General features: G+C 42.3%; 1 protein-coding gene across 1 annotated transcript in view; it reads right to left on the reverse strand.

Moving 5' to 3' along the window:
* RIN2 (Ras and Rab interactor 2) overlaps window positions 1–16,896 on the reverse strand; it is a 112,311-nt gene extending 95,415 nt beyond the window's left edge. Inside the window, exons 1-2 of the mRNA XM_018559546.1 lie at window positions 16,853–16,896; window positions 16,688–16,771 (exon numbers count right to left, since the gene is read on the reverse strand). Of these exons, the coding sequence (XP_018415048.1) occupies window positions 16,688–16,729 (42 nt within the window). The 5' untranslated portion in view covers window positions 16,730–16,771; window positions 16,853–16,896. The remainder of the gene's footprint in view (window positions 1–16,687; window positions 16,772–16,852) is intronic.
* Window positions 16,897–19,134: the final 2,238 nt, after the last annotated feature.

Raw genomic sequence — 19,134 nt, forward strand, 5'->3', positions numbered from 1 at the left:
GTTGAATTTAGGTGTTGTTGTGGGGGGGGGGGGGGTTCTGAAGCTGTTTTCTAGACAAAAATTCATATTTTATCATATGTGTGCAAATAGTAAGAAATTGACCCGCACAGCAAGTGGTTAAGGAAAATCTGCCTATTTTCTGTCCCAACAGTGAATGGCCCTCCTGTAGAAATCAATCGAGATTCAGATGAAGAAGTACTGATAGGAGGAGAGACAAAGAGTTGAGCCAGTAGGTGTGTTGCTTCTCCTTCACTGTTCATACATAGGTTGGAGGAGGGACAGGACATGAATTCAGTCTTCTGCCCTGCCAGCCATGATTTTACTGTTTTGACAGAAATAACAATTCTTTTGAAGGTAAAACAGCTTCCCTATACAGTACTTATTTCCCCTGTATATCCAGCTGATTGCCTGGAGTTCAGCTTTAAATCTGAAGTCATTAAAATACTACCTTATAATCCTTCCATGAATGTCCTTCCTTTTAAGGCGTGACTATGCTTTGTCTTTTAATTGTTCTTCTGCGTTGTCACCCTTTCATGTGTGCTTCCAGTGAGGTCTATATGTGACCATATGCAGACTTATAATTACCAATAATAAACATAATTAAGGTTTTAAAACATTAACACATACTAATAAGATAGTTTACATGAATGTGGTTTCCTTTACTTGTATATGCATCACTGAAAAGGCCATAGAGTGTATGTCAGGAAAAATTATATGCAATATCTCTCTGCAATGCATGCCCATTTCCCCATGTTTAATCCTTAAGAAACCTAAGTACAGTAGACCTGCAAGTACTGAAAAATAACATTAGCACTGCCAGAAATGCACTTCTCCTAATTTCCTAATGTGGGTGGACAACACAGTGTCATTGCTGGATTGAAATTGCAAGGAAAGAGTGTCAGCCCTGACCAGTTGTCTTTTGCTGAATTACAGAATATGTTCCCCCTTCCCACAACATGCAGGTAGGTTTTTCATTGTTCAAGGGAAGAACTGGGGTTGGAGGAGCTGATTAGTCTCCTTGAGATCACAGATATCACAAAACACTTGAATGGTATATTTAACTGACCACCTGATAGCAAGTAAGAGAAGTTAATTTTTCGGGTTTGCACACACATTACGTATGAGCAGCGTGTAGAGCAAATGATTGCAAATCTTTACAAAATCAGAAATATATGTTGATACACCTTTACCCTAGACAACTGCTAGGCTGATGATACAAGGCTATTGAAAGGGAAATGAACAAGTTTTTCATTTTATTCTCACTCAGTTTCATGGGGTTTATTTGCCACCTTTAAAATTATTACATATTGCTTTCAAGAAAAACCCCTTAAAAATAAAGTAAAAGTAATTTAAAAAGATCATTATTGAAGTCTTGCTTTCACAATGATCTTTATATCATCCGGCTTCAAGTGAACTCCCCAACTAAACCTCAAAATAGGCACAAAGAATAACAAAGGAAGTCAAATTCAAATAAACACGCGGAACTATTTCTATTGACACATAACGTTTGTTTATGCTTGGCTCAATGTGTATCTTCTCTTATTTTCCCAACTTCTTCCTTCTAGAAGATCATTCTGTCAAACATTCTAGACGCGATCAGTAAACACTTTGTAATGAACTTCATATGCACCTTCACAAAAGATAATATGCAAAATGTCTATACAACAATACTTGAAAAGCAAGTAGATAACACCCCAATCAGAAAAAATATTTTTAGTAATGATCATAAAAAGAAATGAATAATAATGTCCAGAAAAGAAATGCGGACAATGAAAACTGCACTGTCACCTCATATTGATGATCAATGGGGAAATGCCATCTTACAGTTGTGGTTTGTGATAAAGAACCTTACATTGGTGGTCAGTGGAGGAGAGTCCCCTGACATTGTTGGCCAGTGGGAAAAAACCCCATACATTAGTATTCAATAGGGAAATGCCCCTTTATATTGATGGTCAGTGGAAAATTACCCATTTACATTGGTTGGCACTGGGGAAAGCACCCTTTACATTGGTAGTCAGAGGAGACCGTCTCCCTTACATAGGTGGACATTGGAGAAGAGCCCCCTTTACATTGGTGGCCAGTGGAGACAGGCTACCTTGCATTGGTGGACATAGGAGAAGAGCCCCCTTTACATTGGTGGTCAGAGGAGACAGGCACCCCTACATAGGTGGACATTGGAAAAGAGCACCCTTTACATTGGTGGCCAGTGAAGACAGGCTTCCTTGCACTGGTGGACATTGGAGAAGAGCACCCATTACATTGGTGGCCATTAGAGACAGGCTCCCTTACACATTGGTAGTCAGAGGAGACAGTCTCCCTTACATAGGTAGACATTGGAAAAGAGCACCCTTTACATTGGTGGCCAGTGAAGACAGGCTCCCTTGAATTGGTGGACATTGGAGAAGAGCACCCATTACATCGGTGGTCATTAGAGACAGGCTCCCTTACATTGGTAGTCAGTGACAGAGGAGCCCCCTTAGATTGGTGGTCAGATGGACACATGCCCACTGACCGACCGCAGGGGTTTTACGTCATTTTCAGGCCTAAAATGTGGAATATAACATGGGTGCAAAAATTGAAAAAAGGGCCTCAGTCATGAAGGGGTTAAAGAACACCCTGCCAAATTAGTGGTCAGTGAGAAGAATGCTCATTACATAGGTGGTCAATGTACTGCCCACTTAAATTGAGGGTAACTTGTCCCATTCTATTGGCATGCTCAGTATACAGTTGGCACTGTAGAGGGACGTTTTTGATGGAAGTATGCAGACACCATCAGATGAAAGATTAATCTGCCACTGCTCAAAGAAAAACCCTAGCATCCTCTGGAGGAACCCTTAGGTTCCATGGTTAAGACAAGCTGTATATAATTCCTGATTAGAAGCAGCAGGGCACTCTGACACAACATTTTGTAGCCTCCCAGGAGCCTATAAGGAATTCTAGCAGCCCACTCCTGCCTCTGACTATACTGATGGTATTATCAGGAGAAGGGGGTGTATGGCCTGCCTGGTGATAGATTGCACCTCCAATATTATGCGCCACACAGCACTGCAGGAAGGATGGCAAAGTGGGCCTGCGCAAAATATCAGCTGCAGAGCGTGTGACAGATAAGGATGCTCAAGTCTAGGTCTCCTTTAAGTAGATAGCATGGTGATGTCGCAGTAAAACAACCCAAAGCAGTAACTTGATATAAGAATACAAATCAAAAAACAACGTAATTTGGGATTTTTTTTGTGCGTGTTTCTTCCCTCATAAAGATCATATACTCATGTATGTAAATGGTTATAAAATGTAAGGCAGAACGCTAGCCAAAAATAAAATGATACAAATGAAAATCCAGTTAAAAGATACAATAACAAAACCAGCTTTTGTTGCAATCTTCAGCTTCAATACAGAGATTTTCCACAAAGTATTTTTTTCTGCTGCCAGATATCTTAAGTCTGTTGGCTTACTGGACAGTGAAAGGAGAAACAGCACAGTGATGAGCTCATCTCTTTGCCACTCTGCTCGCTCCTCCTTTCAGCATGCTCCTTGTCAACACATGAACTGATTGGCTCCTTGTACTGCTTCTTCTCTCACACTCCAGCTCTGCTGTACAAGGACTGGTACTTATACTGCTTGCATTACATAACACAATTATTATGTATTATTGATTACAGCGCTGCATTACATTAATATCTGCCTAGAGTTTAGCTTTAAGGACCATATAGGATGAGTGAACTCAGAGCTGCAAATACAATACAATTTGCAACACCGTTGGCATTGTGGCCATATGCAGGTGTTATGGGTCCTTGTGCTACCCAGGGAGCTGTCACAAATGCAGAGGTATCAGGCACTTAAAGACACCACAATATCTGATGAGTTTTATTTATAAATTTAATGGATAGTCCTGTGCACCTGCATGTTATAAATGTTTGCTCCCCCTCTCTAGTGCTTTATGATAGCCATTAGCCATGCTTATCACAGGTATTCTCAGACACAGGTCAACTGTATAATGCAGAGAAGGGGAGGGGATGTATCTGACCAGGTCTATGTAAATTGCTGAGAGCACAGGCTCTGGAGCCTATCAGACTGTATAGTCCTATTTAGACACACTGCACAACTGCTCTACCAGAAGTAGAGATAAGATTATGAAAATGGAGATTGTTAGTACATTTCTATCTGACTGCACAACTATTAGTGTCGGCTTTGATCATGCATTAACTCTTTCATTGCCAGGCCCTGCTCTCTACCGTTCATCTCAGGTGGCCAGACCATATTTGCAATTTTTCATCATTTTCACTTACAGCTTGTAGTTTTTAACCAAACCCCCACCCCCCTTTTCAAACCATACATTTTCTGAAAGCACAGATGCATATAATTTGTCAAAATTATATTTTTCTATAAAAATACACTAACAAAAAAAAAAAAAAACTTACAAAATGTCTACTAAATCTAAGGATAAAACTGTATTGAGTTAATAAATTAACAAATTTTAAATTGTGCCTTTTTGCGAAATGGTGAAAATTGAAGATACTCAACACTGTATATAATCAACCTATGCTAAAATCTGGAGGTTTGCCTCACACCTATGCATCATGGTAATGCCTGATCTGCAGTGCCATGTGTGTGCTGCACTGCGATATGCAATGCAATAAAATGTGTTTCAATGATAAGTGACAGCGCGCAACTTGCCGCCACGCACAGAGTTGAATAAATATAATTTAAAAAAGAAAAAAAAAAATCAAGCACTGCGATGTGTTGTAACAATGCACTGCAGTGCCTGTGCACAGCGCTGTTATGCACACCACAACACATGCCCACTGGTGTGAATAAGCCCAGCACTTTCAGGATCCTCAAACTCCTTCTCTGCAAATATGCAATGAGTAATGAACACCAAAATGCTCAGTACAAGACCCGAACTGAGGACATAATGAACATGTTACTCATGTTTACTATCTCTTCTGTTATAAATGAACACAGGAGATAAACCCCTGCTCACATCCTAAATGCATCAATGCCCCCCCCCAATTTGACTGCAGCCACTGACAGGGGAAGGGGGGATAGATGTTGTGGTGAGGGAGAGAAGCCAACACAGACAGGAGGGTGGCAGAGAGATCATTGGACACAGGAGGGTCATGGGACATGGACGGATGGGAGAACACATGGAGGTACAGGAGACCAGCAGGGATCGAAGAGGACACAGGAGCACACACTGCAGGTGTACAGAATGAGCGGCTTTTCAGCCACTGATGGCAGTTATTCTTTTACGCAGCAGTGTCTGGGGAACACATCTACTATAAGTTCATGGTCACTGAAGAAACCATAAGCTTATAGCAGAAGCAAAGATGCAATAACCATAAGGGATACTGAATTGGCCAGCTGGAAGCAGTTCTTTTCTACTGTATCCCTTATGGAGGTAACACCAAAAATAAAATGATACAAAAGGACATTTTTAACTGTATTTGTTAAACTGCATCATCAAGGCCCCAGGCAGAAATTTGTGGCCGACACATGTTTCCGAATGTGCTGTTCAAGCTCTTTTGCAGACGCACAAACCAGTAAGGTTGAAGACCGGCAACACACTGGTTAGCTACAGAAGCTGAGTGCAGTAGCATAAAAACATATTAAGCTTACTTCCCTTCCTAAGCAGAACGGGTCCAGCACAGAACTATCAGAAACCACTGTGACCCTGTTATATCTATCCACAGCATGGCAACATTTTACCAGAAGTGGTTCGGGGATGAGTTGCGACCAACAAGCCAATCTTCCAAGGTGGGAAGAAAGCCAAACTATTCACTTGTGCATGTAACCACAAGGACTAGGGTGTACGGCTAGTGAGTCAAAATTCGAAATATCTGGCTCCAGCAGAAGGCAGTGTGTCCACTGAAGGGCTGGAAATAGCACATGGGTGACTATCTGCAGGAAATAGTGAAGCATGGTAGAGTTTCATGCAACACCATCATGGAGATGTAAAGACATGAATATGTACCGGTTTATGTTGATTGTGCGGAAACATATGATCAGCTAAGTAATCCCGAATGCTAGGGGATTAGATTTCATTGCCATTGACCAGGAGGGAAGGGTGAGAGGGATGGGGGGGGGATTAAAAACACTGACCATCAATGCAGGAGGTTAAGTTAATTTCACTGCCACTGACCGCCAAAACAAGGGGGTGTTAAAAAAACACTACCACTGTCTACTAATGTGGGGGTAAGGGGGATTTGAAAACACTGCCACTGACCACCAACTTAGAGGGGTTAATAAACACTACCACTGACCACCAGTCTGAGGGGAGGAGGGGGTTGAAAAACTCTGCCAATGATCACAAATGTGGGGAGGCTGGGAGTATTTCAAAACACTGCCACTGACTACCAATGCGTGGGGGGAGGGGAGGGTTAATAGTACTATCACTGACACCAGTGCTGTGGGTTTTTATTGAAACCCATGATACCAATGTGGAGTTCATGATTGCGGCTTCTGACCCTAATACTATGGGTAATTATTACACCCACTGTCAACAATGCTGGGGGTTATTATTACATCCACTGACAACAATGCTGGGGGTTAACATTACATCCACTGACAACAATGCTGGGGGTTATTATTACATCCACTGACAACAATGCTGGGGGTTTTGATTAAGGCCACGGCCTCCAAAGATGGGGTTTATTTTATTCCAACTTTCTGTTCAGTGTGTGGGGGTGACAATTTCAGGCATTAAGGTGTATTACTGTCTGTTTGTTTCGAATGGGCTGCCGAAATTGATGCAATGTACTGTACCTCAACGCAAGAAAACACGCTGCTATTGTGTGGCCCTCTGGAAGTGTTCGGGACCAAGCTGACCACCTCTGTTTTAAGTACAGGTTATCCAATCACATTTTTATGTCCCAGATTTCACTCTATGGTATAAAAAAAAAAGATCCATCTCAGAATACGATGAATGAGAGGAGTATTTTATTTGTAATGCGAGCAGCAAGGCACACAGGGCGTGATACCAACATCCTCCGGTGCACAGCCATGTCCTCGGATGATCTACCGAACTCTCAGCATGCACCCAGGAATATTCCGCTACACAACAAAGGAATACAGTCTTGGCAGATCAAGCTGAAGCTGAGGAACCTTTGAAGCCACTTAGAAAAAAATAATGTTAGTTGTAAAAATAATTAAATTGCCTGCAGCATCAAACCTGCCAAATCTGAAACCGTGTCAAGACTGTCGTGTGTCATGTTTTTATTTTGCACATTCTGAAAGTGGCTGAAACCGATTGGCAGGATATGAAACTGTTGGTTTATTTTGAATGCAGTGATGGAAATGTATAAGTCTGGCTTATTTCATACCACTGTATATTATCACTTGTCTTAAAAGGGGTTTTCCGCTTTTAAACAAGAAAGCAGAAAGCTCCCACATTTATCCCCAAGTTTTGACCAATAGGGGTCTCTAATCTCGGAATCTCCAGGGGTCAAGCTGTGTACACAAATTATTTCAGCTGCTCATAGTGCTTGGTGCTAAAAGCCTGGACAGTTAATTGGCAACACAGGGGTGTCAAGATGACATGAGTTGCAATGTTGACAAAAGCATGCCATTTGTGCAGTTCACACTTTGTCATATAAGGCACAAGTGAGGTTCATTGTTCAGGGAGAACAGGTGCCCGGCTGTCAGTCCCATGTTCAAGAGGTGGAACAGTTGTTAAAGTAGTGCTCTTTACATTTAAAAGGAAAGGGGGTTGAGGTATTAGTGAAAAGAAAATGTCAGAAGGTCGCATTCTGAGTGCCCAATTTCCCCATGAATCAGGCACTCCCTTGCCCTCTGTGCAATTCTAACATTACACTAAGATGCCCCTGATATTAATTCATAAGCATTATCAAACTAAAATATTTTCTTACTGCCGTGGCCAGTAGATTTTAAAGAATAACTCCACTTTTTAAACCATGTTTCATGTTAGAGTATATCCCATCACACTCCAGACTGGAATCCCTATAAAATAAGATGGGTGCTGGTATGACCTGCGGATGGGGCGATGTTAGTCCAAATGTATAAAATAGTCACCCGCACACCAAGGTCCAACTTTTTGATACGCCTTTATACAGGCGCAAAACATACATGGTGGCACTAGTGGACAGTGTGTCACCATGTATGTTTAGCGCCTGAATACAGGCATCTCAACAAGTTGGACCTTGGTGAGCGGGTGACTATTTATACATGTTACAACCATATTCAGGATGTAACATGAAACATTGTGAAAATCCTAGCCCCCAACCACTTACCTGAATCGTGGGGTTGTTCTCCTCGCAGGCTTCTGTCTTTTTTTTAAATCTGTCATGGCTGTGCAAGTGAAGCCACATGATTTTTGTATGGCCACCACGCCAGAGGGACTCAGAGCTCTCAAGGGAGTACAGGTGCAGTGACGTCATTCCACTTGTAGTCCATTGATAATTCCTTCGTCCTGTACCTGAAGGTCTGTACCTCGGTACAGAGAGGGGCTGGGAGGAAGAGCCAATGATCGCCACTGCAATGCTTTGCAGGCACAAAGGCAAAAAAATTATAAATGCACATTAATGTATGTGCATTTTTTTTTTATATCTGGACCATGTCCGGAAACTGAGCTCAGGGTAACGGGAGGACGCTAGTTTGTGTCCTCCCGTTACCCTAAGGAGAACTATGGGGAAAAACACTGACCCCATAGTTCTCCTTTAAAATAAAAAAATGCTGCAAAATGCAATGTTGGCTGTTGTATGTAATCCCGCATCTTGCTGCCGGTCCTCTTCAGCATCAATTAATTAATTTTCTGCTTACCTAGGCTGTAGGGACACACCCACTGGGGGTGCATCATCACACTGGCCTTGGTTCACAAGAGAATGTTGCAGAGAAAGGCGCTGATGTCGCTATATCATTTAAGAACTCCCAACACCGGGCAAGAAGAGGAAGAACCCCAATGTTGAGATATGCTTTAAGTCAGATTCACAAATGTGCACAGCTTGTATTCCTATAGCACACTGCCCCAGTCTAGGGATGTCCAGATACAGTGCCGATACTTGGCATTATCACGAGAACTATCAGGGTTGCAGTTGGGACCGGGCTCTGGCACTCCACCACTGTCCTGAAATCATTAGTCTGTATTGTTTTAGAGAAACTGTCACATGACAATAAACAAAAATGTATCAGTACTCGTATTTGTGAGTACTTGGACAAGTATCAGTACTTGGAAAAATGGTATCGGTGCATCACTTATATATATTTATATAAAATAAATATTGCATTAAAACAGAGATGTACAAATCCCAGGAGCTCCGTGTGCTCCTTACAAAGGACAGCTGCCTCCTAACTTTTGAATTTTTCTCTAGTCTAGTCTTGGAGCTGGAAAAGTATCTGTACATGTACTTGTACCGAGTTCGGTACTTGGTATCTGAACATCCCTACCCCAGTCTAGTACTACTAATTACATATTTGTGACCAGTTAGCCGAGCTCTGATCTTTAGCATCCGATTGACAGCCAACCTGCAATCCAGGTTAAGAAACAGTAATGTATATAACGCGGAACTGAACTGTTCTTGCATGACCTCTTTTTTACACTGTAGTTACTCCTGTAGAACCAGGTGATTAATGTTAAATGAGTCTTGTGTTAATAGCCAAAGTCAACCCTGGCCTGTACGGCCCAATAACGTTCAGTGCATGGTCTACTTCTTCCAATCTTATTGTGTATTTGAAATGAACAGGCTTGAGTGCAAATTTCTCATTTATTAAATGGGCTTCCATGCATGAATCACAGCTTCTGCCTAGGCTCTGTGGAATCTTCTGCTTTTCTGATGCAAGTATAATGAGGAATTGCTCCTCTGAGTGAGAACATCTTGAAGGACATTTACAACCTCAGACTGGCCACAATTCATCAGTTACGTAACCTCATCATAAAATGTTTCTAAAAACATTTTGGTTGTCAGCTGAAAGTAACATTTTTCACTAATCTGAGTGGTTATGACGTGAGTACAGATTACATTCATTTAGTTATATAATATCATATAATACAATACATAAGCATAGATCATATTATTCCAAATTGCCAAACTCTATTTGTATTTATAGCAGAGTACTTTTGGAGCAGTCTCCTATTTATTATGAGTCTGTGTGAGTGTCAGACTGCGGCTGCCTAGTTGGCAGGGATGAATACATATAAACTGCATTCAATAGAACAATTCTGTCTAAAATATTGAGTTCCTGTACCATACCTGCACTAGTATACACTGAGTGGCCAGATTATTATGACCACCTGACGTTTGTAGGCAAATTAGCTATAATTAGCTATAATTTTGCGCTGAAGTTGCTAGAGGGCCAGACCATTATAAAAAGGGAAGAAGGTTGTTTACCACCACAGTAGAAGTTATTTTTTTCTGAAGATATGGGTAAACAACGAGATTTAACAGCCTTTGAACGTGGGATGATTGTTGGCGCTCTGAGCCATGGAGCGAGTATCTGCAAAACAACAGAATTCGTTAAATGTTCAGGAGCAGCTGTTGTTAAAGTGTTTAACCCCTTCGTGACGGGAGACGTACAGTGTACGTCCCGGCACTTTGTGCCTATATGACTGGCCACGTACACTGTACGTGACGAGTTATATCAGGCTTTGTAATGCCGGTAACCGCTGATTATCAGCGGTTACCAGTCATTAATGAATGCCTCAGTATTGAGGCATTCATTAATGAAATAATTAAGCTTTTTGTAAAAGCTTCTTCCTTTCATTAATGAAAGAATTAAGCCATTACATGCAAATACAGGACCGCATTGCGATCCCGTATTTGACAGCTGAAAATAGCAGAGAGGTAGCAGTGACTCACCTCTCTGCTATTTGTTTTGACAGCTCTAGAGCCCGATGTTCAGATACATTTCACCAAAGAGTACTGATGGGGTGGTCATAATAATCTGGCCACTCAGTGTATAAATGACGTTAAACATGCATATCTAGCCCAAACCTTTTTTTAGGTTTCAAATAGAGTGAGGAAGGTTCAGAACCTCTGTTAGGCCTCATTCACACAAGGAACGTCCGGCACGTACAGCTCCGTGCGGCGTGCACGGCCGTATCGGGCAGCCCGTCCTTCTCTATGGGAACGTGCGGCCCTACACGTCCGTGCGGGTGCAGGTGTCTGAAATTGTATGCTTACAGGATGGATCCTGTCTGCGTCTGAGCCGGGACCCCCGCACCCGTACGGACCTGCACTTGAGGTGCGTGTAGAGCGGCATACGGCCTCATATTGCCGTAGAGAAGGACAGGGGCTGCGTACTAATCACACGCAGCACCTGTCCTTCCCAGGAGCTGCCCGATATGGCTGTGCACGCAGGAGCTGTACGTGCCGGTCGTTTCTAGTGTGTATGAGGCTTTAGAGTTACACTGCTGTTTCTCTGCTAAGGGTTTAACCCCCTCTATTTGTCTTATAGCTTGTTCACCACTAATCCAGTGCGTTCCAGCATGTTTAATGGCTGAAATCGCATAGAGCAAGCTTTCTTTGCAATTGCACCAGACAGGAACGTGGGCATTGCTGTCCCACGCGTTCTGGTGCTGGCGATCACACTGCAGGTGAGAGGCGTGGCTGCGGTGCCATTGGCTTGAATGGCACCGCCACGTGCCCTCCCGCCCCAGAATGCAGGAGACTTACATTATGTGAACCAGTGCATTCCAGCCACTGACCGTTCTGGAACGCACTGGATTAGGTGTGAGCAAGCCCTTAGCAACCAGTGTCCCTGGGTGAAAAAGTGATGGTAAATATGAGGGGGTTTAATCATTCCTTACTCTACCCATAAATATCAAAAACCACTTGCCAACGTTATGATTTACTGATTTTCTAAAATAATTATTTAATTTTGGGGGGGGAAAAAACAAGAGTCCAGTACTGTCTGCCCACTTATTGGTTATTGGGAGAGGGGTGTGTCCCTCCTCTGAGTCATACAAATAGGGGGGTGTTGTGGGTGAGTCATGTGATCTGATATTCAGGAAGCTTTCAGAAATGCTGATAGATTGCCTCAAGCTTACTAGCTGCAAAAAGTAACTACAAACATAATAGAATATAAATGGTAAATATAAAGGAACACATATTGTTAAATTTGACAGTACTGTAAACTGCCCTAAATGTCTCGTTCCCCATTTATACACTTTTTACATCACAATCTAAAGCCTATCACTTGTTTGTATATATATTTAGGTTACATTGCATGTAAAGATACCCCCAAAAAACAACTAACTTTCTTGTTTTATGCAATAAAAGGTTCCGTTTCTAAATTTAAGGGAACCTTGTGATAAGAGGAAGCGACCTCTCCTGAAAATTGTTCCATTTCCATACTAATCCAATTGTTTTCAATACTTTCCACGCTCCACACCGTTAAGTGTGGATGGAGGAATGTTTTAGGTTTTTTCTGTTCAGCCCAAAAGCCGAATGAGTGGTAATTCCAATTAGGGCTGCAACAACTAATCGACATAATCGATTATTGAAAAAGTTGTCAACTTTTTCAATAATCGATTAATCGGCTTCCGATTGGTTGGCCCTGTTCACGGCTCCACACACGCTGCACGCCACACCTCCTCCCCACCTCACGCTCGCCGCTGCCAGGCCCGCCCACATCCACACCTCCTCCCGCCTCACGCTCAGTGCTCGCCCAAATCCACGATCGGCACAGGTGCGCGGGGAGAAGAAGTAAGGAGGAGCAGGCGTGAGGGAATGACAATAGGCCCGATCTCAGAAACAAGTTGCTGGAAGACTGCTCAGGTAAGCCTGCACTTTCCCACACATGGTGCTCTATAATGTATTGCTGGGATTTGTATTACTCTATACCTGATGGTACATTGTGATGTTTATTAGATCAGCTATAGAGGAATACAAATCCCAGCAATACATTGTACACTGTATGTATAATGTATTGCTGGGATTTGTTGTATTCCTTTGTAGCTGGTGGTATTCTGCATTGCGCTGTATGGAGGACTACAAATCAAGGAATAATATATTATACAGCGCAATGCGGAATACCACCAGCTATAGACGAGTACAACAAATCCCAGCAATAATACATTATACAGCGCAATGCAGAATACCACTAGCTATAGAGGACTACAACACCCAGCAATAGTACATTATACAGCACAATGCAGAATACTACCAGCTATAATGTACTATTGCTGGGATTTGTTGTACTCCTCTATAGCTGGTGGTATTCTGCATTGTGCTGTATAATGTACTATTGCTTGGTTTTGTAGTCCTTAAAAAGCGGTGCCATTCTACATTAATTGCTGTATAATTTTACACCTTTTCATTTCACTATATTGCACACCACACTTGTTTTTTCCTTTTCTTTACTTCCACCGCTCCAAGCTTGCTCCTGTGATGGACTACAATCTCAATACAAACTAGTAGTCCATCACTGGAGCCATTTTTTTAAATGTATTTAATTTTTTTATCCGATTAATCGAACTTAATAATCGTCCAACTAATCGATTTTGAAAATAATCGTTAGCTGCAGCTCTAATTCCAATATAAAATTCTCATCAAGTGTCTGTGCCTGAAAAGAGAGACTGTGAAAGCCCATTCACACTATAGCATTGCGCTTAACACATGGAATTTGTTGAGTTATCGCACAGTGCATGGTACTACATGCACGGTGTAAAGGAGAATTGTGATTAATTCTACATGGGATCCCAACACACCTCCTGGCGGGTGTGCGTTGCCGTACAACAGGTGGAATCACGATAAAGTGTGTTGTAGTGCGGTGAAAAAAGTAGTGCATACAGCAGAAGCACTGAAGTCCTACTTCTCAAACAGTTCAGCTCTCCCTGCTCTCCCCTCCCAGAGCACAGATCAGTGTTTGCATTCAAGATTTAAAGCCTGAAGAATTCCAAGTCATTAATGGGAGCTGAGTCACTACTGGGAGGGGGGAAGCAGAGAGAGCTGAGCTGCTGAAAGAACAGCTTGAAAAACTTCAGTGCTTCTGTTGTAAACTATGTTGCCTTGTTAGGGAGAATTATTCTTACATCCTGTCTTGCTGAAAATGTTGTAACTGACACCGAGATAAAAGGAACTCTTTCTAACACTGATACAACAGCAATATGTTTTAGAGGGGGGAGACCAGACCCTCACTTAGCTTTTAATTGCTGTTTGCATTTTGGATAAAAATTGCTAATCACTTCCTGTCCCTATGACAATGTTGTCATCAGGACAGGAAGTGAGTGAAAATGTCACCAAAACAACAACAAAAAAATCGAACAAAGATCCTAAACCTTCACCACTCTAAAACAAGGGTGAAGTTATTAGCATTGCGTTATATTTTAACTATAGGAGAAAATGGTTTTTTTTTAAGCTGACCCAATGACTTTCATACAGAAAACACAATCATTCCAACTGTAAGCACATTCACTTTTTACCAGGTGCCATTGAATGTAAACATTTTCCTTACTGGCACTGGACTAAATTGTAGGGACTGTAAAGGAAAAGAGGCTACAGTGTGTTACATAGCCCATAATTTGTCCTATAGCAGTGTGCTCCAACAGAGAGCCAAGCTTAGAACACATACATTTCCACATGTGGTTTTGCTTTGTACAAATCTGCAGCAAAGGGAAAAGCTTATAAGCTTCCAAGCTTGACTTGGAAAATTGATGGGAAAATTAAACTGACGAAAATAGCAGGTGCCTAAATAAACCACTGCTCTAGTTCAGAAGCCCTAAAATATTGTCCTTTGAGTCTTTAATACCAACAGCCCAAGAATACAGATGGTAGAGAAAGTAGAATGTAGATTTAGAAAACGTATCATTCAAGCAAATGCAGCAGTGTTTAATGTAGTCCTTTTATAATGCCATTTTCAAATGAATATATACCCGTGCCTTTTTTGTTTGTTATGGTATTAAAATGGACTCAAAAAAGTGAAGATTTGAAAGGGAAAATTAAGAAATGTTAACTGTGCTTAAACAGTACCCTGAGAAATGTACCTTTTGTCTGAGATCCCTCCTGAAAAATAGCAGTGTACTTCCTGGTGATGTGAGTGTGCCTAGGGCCCTATGCATTCCTGTGTCTACAGCCCCATAGCTCTATATCTACAGAGTGAGATCTAAGGCCCTGCTGCCTTTAAATGCTGGTCTCACCTGTTATAAAACCTGTTATTCCTACTGAAGTGACTAATTACGCTGCTCCTGGCTGGGGTGAGATCCTATTCATGAGCCCTGCAAAACATGACACCTGCATGACCTCCTTCACAGCAGGAGTGCAGACTGTGCACGGGCAGGCTTCACTTTCTGATTGACAGCCGTCAACAATCACAAAGAAGGTCTACACTGGTCATAAAATAGATTGTTCACCGCACATTCAACTTATAGGGTCCAAAGGTTACATATATACAGCACTGGCTGGGTCACCTTTAGCCTCGAATGGGCTCCTCAAAAATGACGTGATTTAAAAAAACAAAACTCAACTTTGAGCTCTCAGACTACTCAGTGAAGCAGATATTTGATACCTACGTGTGAACAAACCACTGTTCTTTAACCCTATGTAGGCTTGCAGTCTTGGGTGATACAACCAATCACGTCATAATTAGCAAGCTTACATGAGAAGTCAGACAGAAACAGATATTGACCAAAATTATTGGGCAATATCCTGTTGTTCTTTAAATAATTGCAGTGATACACTCCAGTTTCACTCGTCTCTGCCTGTCACTACCACTCACAGCATGTTAACATGCACGACTATGTGAAGGCTAAATGGTCAGATGTGGACCGATGCTGCTGAAAATGCATGCTGCCTGGCTGTCATGCCAATTCATTTGCTTCAATACTTCCCAAATACCGACCTAAAAGAAAGCAGAGATCTCAGGAATTCTGTCTTCACATATTCCATACTTCTTTCAGGTCAGAGGAACATGTTGCGCCCCATCACCCTACCTAAGCACTACAAGTCTTTACTTACTATGGTCCTCAAAATGACTTTCCCCTTTAGAGGGTTCAGCTTAAAGTGACATTAAACTCAGGAGTTAAATCTTAAAAATACATTCAAGTACCTTAACTATTAAGAAAATGTTTATTTTATTTGTGTATCACTCGGCTGTAGATCCTTAAATCATCTGTGAATTAGTGCTGAGACTGTCCTTACTTCTGGAGGGTGGCTACTTTTGTTCCCCATGGTCCCTGTGTGTGTTGTAAAGTAGTCACCACTCCATGCTCACTCCTGTAATGGACTACAATCTCAATACAAATTAGTAAACTAAACGTGGGATTGTAGTCCATCACAGGAGTGAGCTTGGAGCGGTGACTACTTTACAACACACACAGGGACTATGGGGAACAAAAGTAGTCACCCTCCAGAAGGAAGAACAGCGTCAGCATTAATTCACAGATATTTGAGGAGCTACAGCCAAGTGATACACAAATAAGGTACATTTGTTGTTAATAGTTGGGGTACTTGAATGCACTTTTAAGGTTTTAGCTTCTATGAATTCCCACTTCTGTTTATTCAATTAAATACGCCAGAAAATAATTAAAACAAAATCTGATGGCAATAAAATTATAATGAGTAATGTACTGTATGTAAAACTGCAAAAAGTCCATTCTACAGCCTGAAAACTTACCGGAGCATTTGAAAGCTCACACAGAGCCTGTGTTCCTGCAGCAGCTGATAGCTTCGAGTGTGCGAGGAGCCTTCTGTGCACCAGCTGCTCATTCACAAGTAGTAAAGAACGCAAGGTTTCCCCTTACCTTAAAGAAGCTCTCCCCTGGCCAACACACTTCCATTGTCATCTGGGCAGTCTTGTTCTGGACGGATCCTCTGTTTTCCCAGTTCTGAGAGGAAAGACATGTTAATGGTTAGTGTAGTCTGTAGGAAATTCCTCTGAAAGCCACAGAATCAGTCACAACACACACCCTGCCAAGATCTTTTCCGTCAACAGTGCCCGGCTATTTCTTCCCTAGTCCAGCCTCCTCTATCCCATCGCATGCCTGCTTAATAGGCACGGAAGGGGGGCTAAGCACCCCCTTCCATAGAAATGAGTGGTCAGTGACTGGCGTGAGAAGAAGACTGTTTACTTCAAGTGTGTCCCTGCAGACAGAACGAGAGAGCAACTGTTGTGTGCAAGTGTCCTCGTCACATGGGAGAACTAAAACTGAGGGCACGGACAGCAATGGACGAGTTAATTCATGCTGCACAGATGGAATAACACCAAGGCAAAACCCATTCCCCGGCACTTTCCGACCTGCCAGGTGGATCTGCTACTGATTGTACAGAAAGTCTTTCAGTTAACTATTAACTCTTAACATATGGACTTGAGAGGCCACTATAATGGGAAAACTTTCCCCTTCAAACAAAATGACATCATTACCGTCTAAATGTAAGTTCAGCAGGAACCTCTGATGTATTCTATAGCAAATTCTATAGACCTTATGGGGCGATTCAGTAAAGGCTCTGCCATCCAATTATGGTGTTATGGATGTATCTAGAACTCCTGTACCAAATTCATAAAAGGTTTGCTATAGATCTATAGGAGAACACGGACAAGTGCGGCAAATTCACAAAGTTCTTATTTGCAACACTTTTCTGGTATGTCACTAAAGCTGGGACAAATGCATTACCAAATGCTTCCATGTCAAAGTTAAAAAATCTGGAGGTAATTAAGACCAATGTAATTTTGGAGAACGCTACCCCCACCCCTGTCACTGGTTGCTAGGACACTGTCAACCCACTTGGTCGTTGGTTGCTAGGACGCTGTCAGCCAATAGTGTCACTGACTGCTAGGATGCCGTTAGGCCACATCATCATTTGGTTGCTAGGATGCTGTTAGCCCACAGCATCACTGGTTGCTAGGATGCTGTTAGCCCACAGCATCACTGGTTGCTAGGATGCTTTTAGCCCACAGCATCACTAGTTGCTAGGATGCTGTTAGCCCACAGGATCACGGGTTGCTAGGACGTTGTCAGCCAATAGTGTAACTGGTTGCTAGGATGCTGTTAGCTCACAGCATCACTGGTTGCTAGCATGTTGTTAGCTCAAAGCATCACTAGCTGCTAGGATGCTTTCAGCTGCACAGATGGGAGAATTTAAAAAAACAAAAACTAGAGCAGACAGAATATGCAGAAGTCCCGCATAGTAACCAATCAATTTCTCTTTTCAGTTTGTTCAGTTAAGCTTTGAAAATGAAAGAGGGACACTGATTGGGTGCCATAGGCAACTGCTCCAGATTCTGTCTGCTCCAATTTTCATAGATTCTCCTCGTTGTCCTTTGTTGCTATGACGCTGTCGGCTGCACAATGTCCTTGGTTGCTAGGATGCTGTTGGCTGAACAGCACCATAACAACCAATGGTGCTGTGTAGCCGACCGTGTCCTAACAACCAAGTACATTGTGCAGCCTGGGAGCTGTACATGCACTAAGGACAGTAGTATGGACCTCAAACTCAGCCCTGCACCCCCATCATGCTTCTATGTGACAAATTCATGTACCGGTTTCCGATCGGTACATGAATTTGTTGCAGACACTGACGTTTATTGTGCAGAGACGCACCACAAGTCTAATTCTCTTTGAGTTCTAGGGTATGTCTGCTAGTGAGATCATACTCTACTGATACAGTCAGTTCATCTTACTGTTCGTGAGATTGGAGAGGGAACTACAAATGCAGACCCATAAGAGAAAGTTCACCTGCTCTGGTCATTTACAGTCAGATAGCAACATATCTGCATGTCTGAGTGTAGACCATTCCTGATCATTGAAGACATCCTGCCCAACCTTTCCAAATTGATCAAAGCGGTTGAATTTTACACAGCCAATCACATTGTTTTTACTGCGGATACATGCAGTTACCAACTAATGCTAAATGCTGTTTCTCCCACCTCACAAACACAAGAATGCATGTTCGCCCAGTGCAAACATGCATTCTTGTGCCATGATCTTTTATTAGCAAGATCGCTTAATGGCCAGACCCTGTATGATAAGCTGACAAATTGTCAATCTCTACATAGTGTTAGGGTGCCCACAAACCCCCAATAGCATAAAGTAATTTGTCGATGCTGTCACTAGTGGTGACTAGATCCATCTCCCATCTAGTTGAGAGCATGGACAGGTGGAAGTGGAAAGCACATGCATTTTCCTTGTAGGAGCAGGCATTGATCATTACAATGGGAACAAGCAATCAAGTAATGCACTGCATTCATGTG

The sequence above is a fragment of the Nanorana parkeri genome, unplaced genomic scaffold (genome assembly GCF_000935625.1).
Source record: "Nanorana parkeri isolate BGI_ZX_2015 unplaced genomic scaffold, ASM93562v1 scaffold402, whole genome shotgun sequence".
Lineage (NCBI taxonomy): Eukaryota > Metazoa > Chordata > Amphibia > Anura > Dicroglossidae > Nanorana > Nanorana parkeri.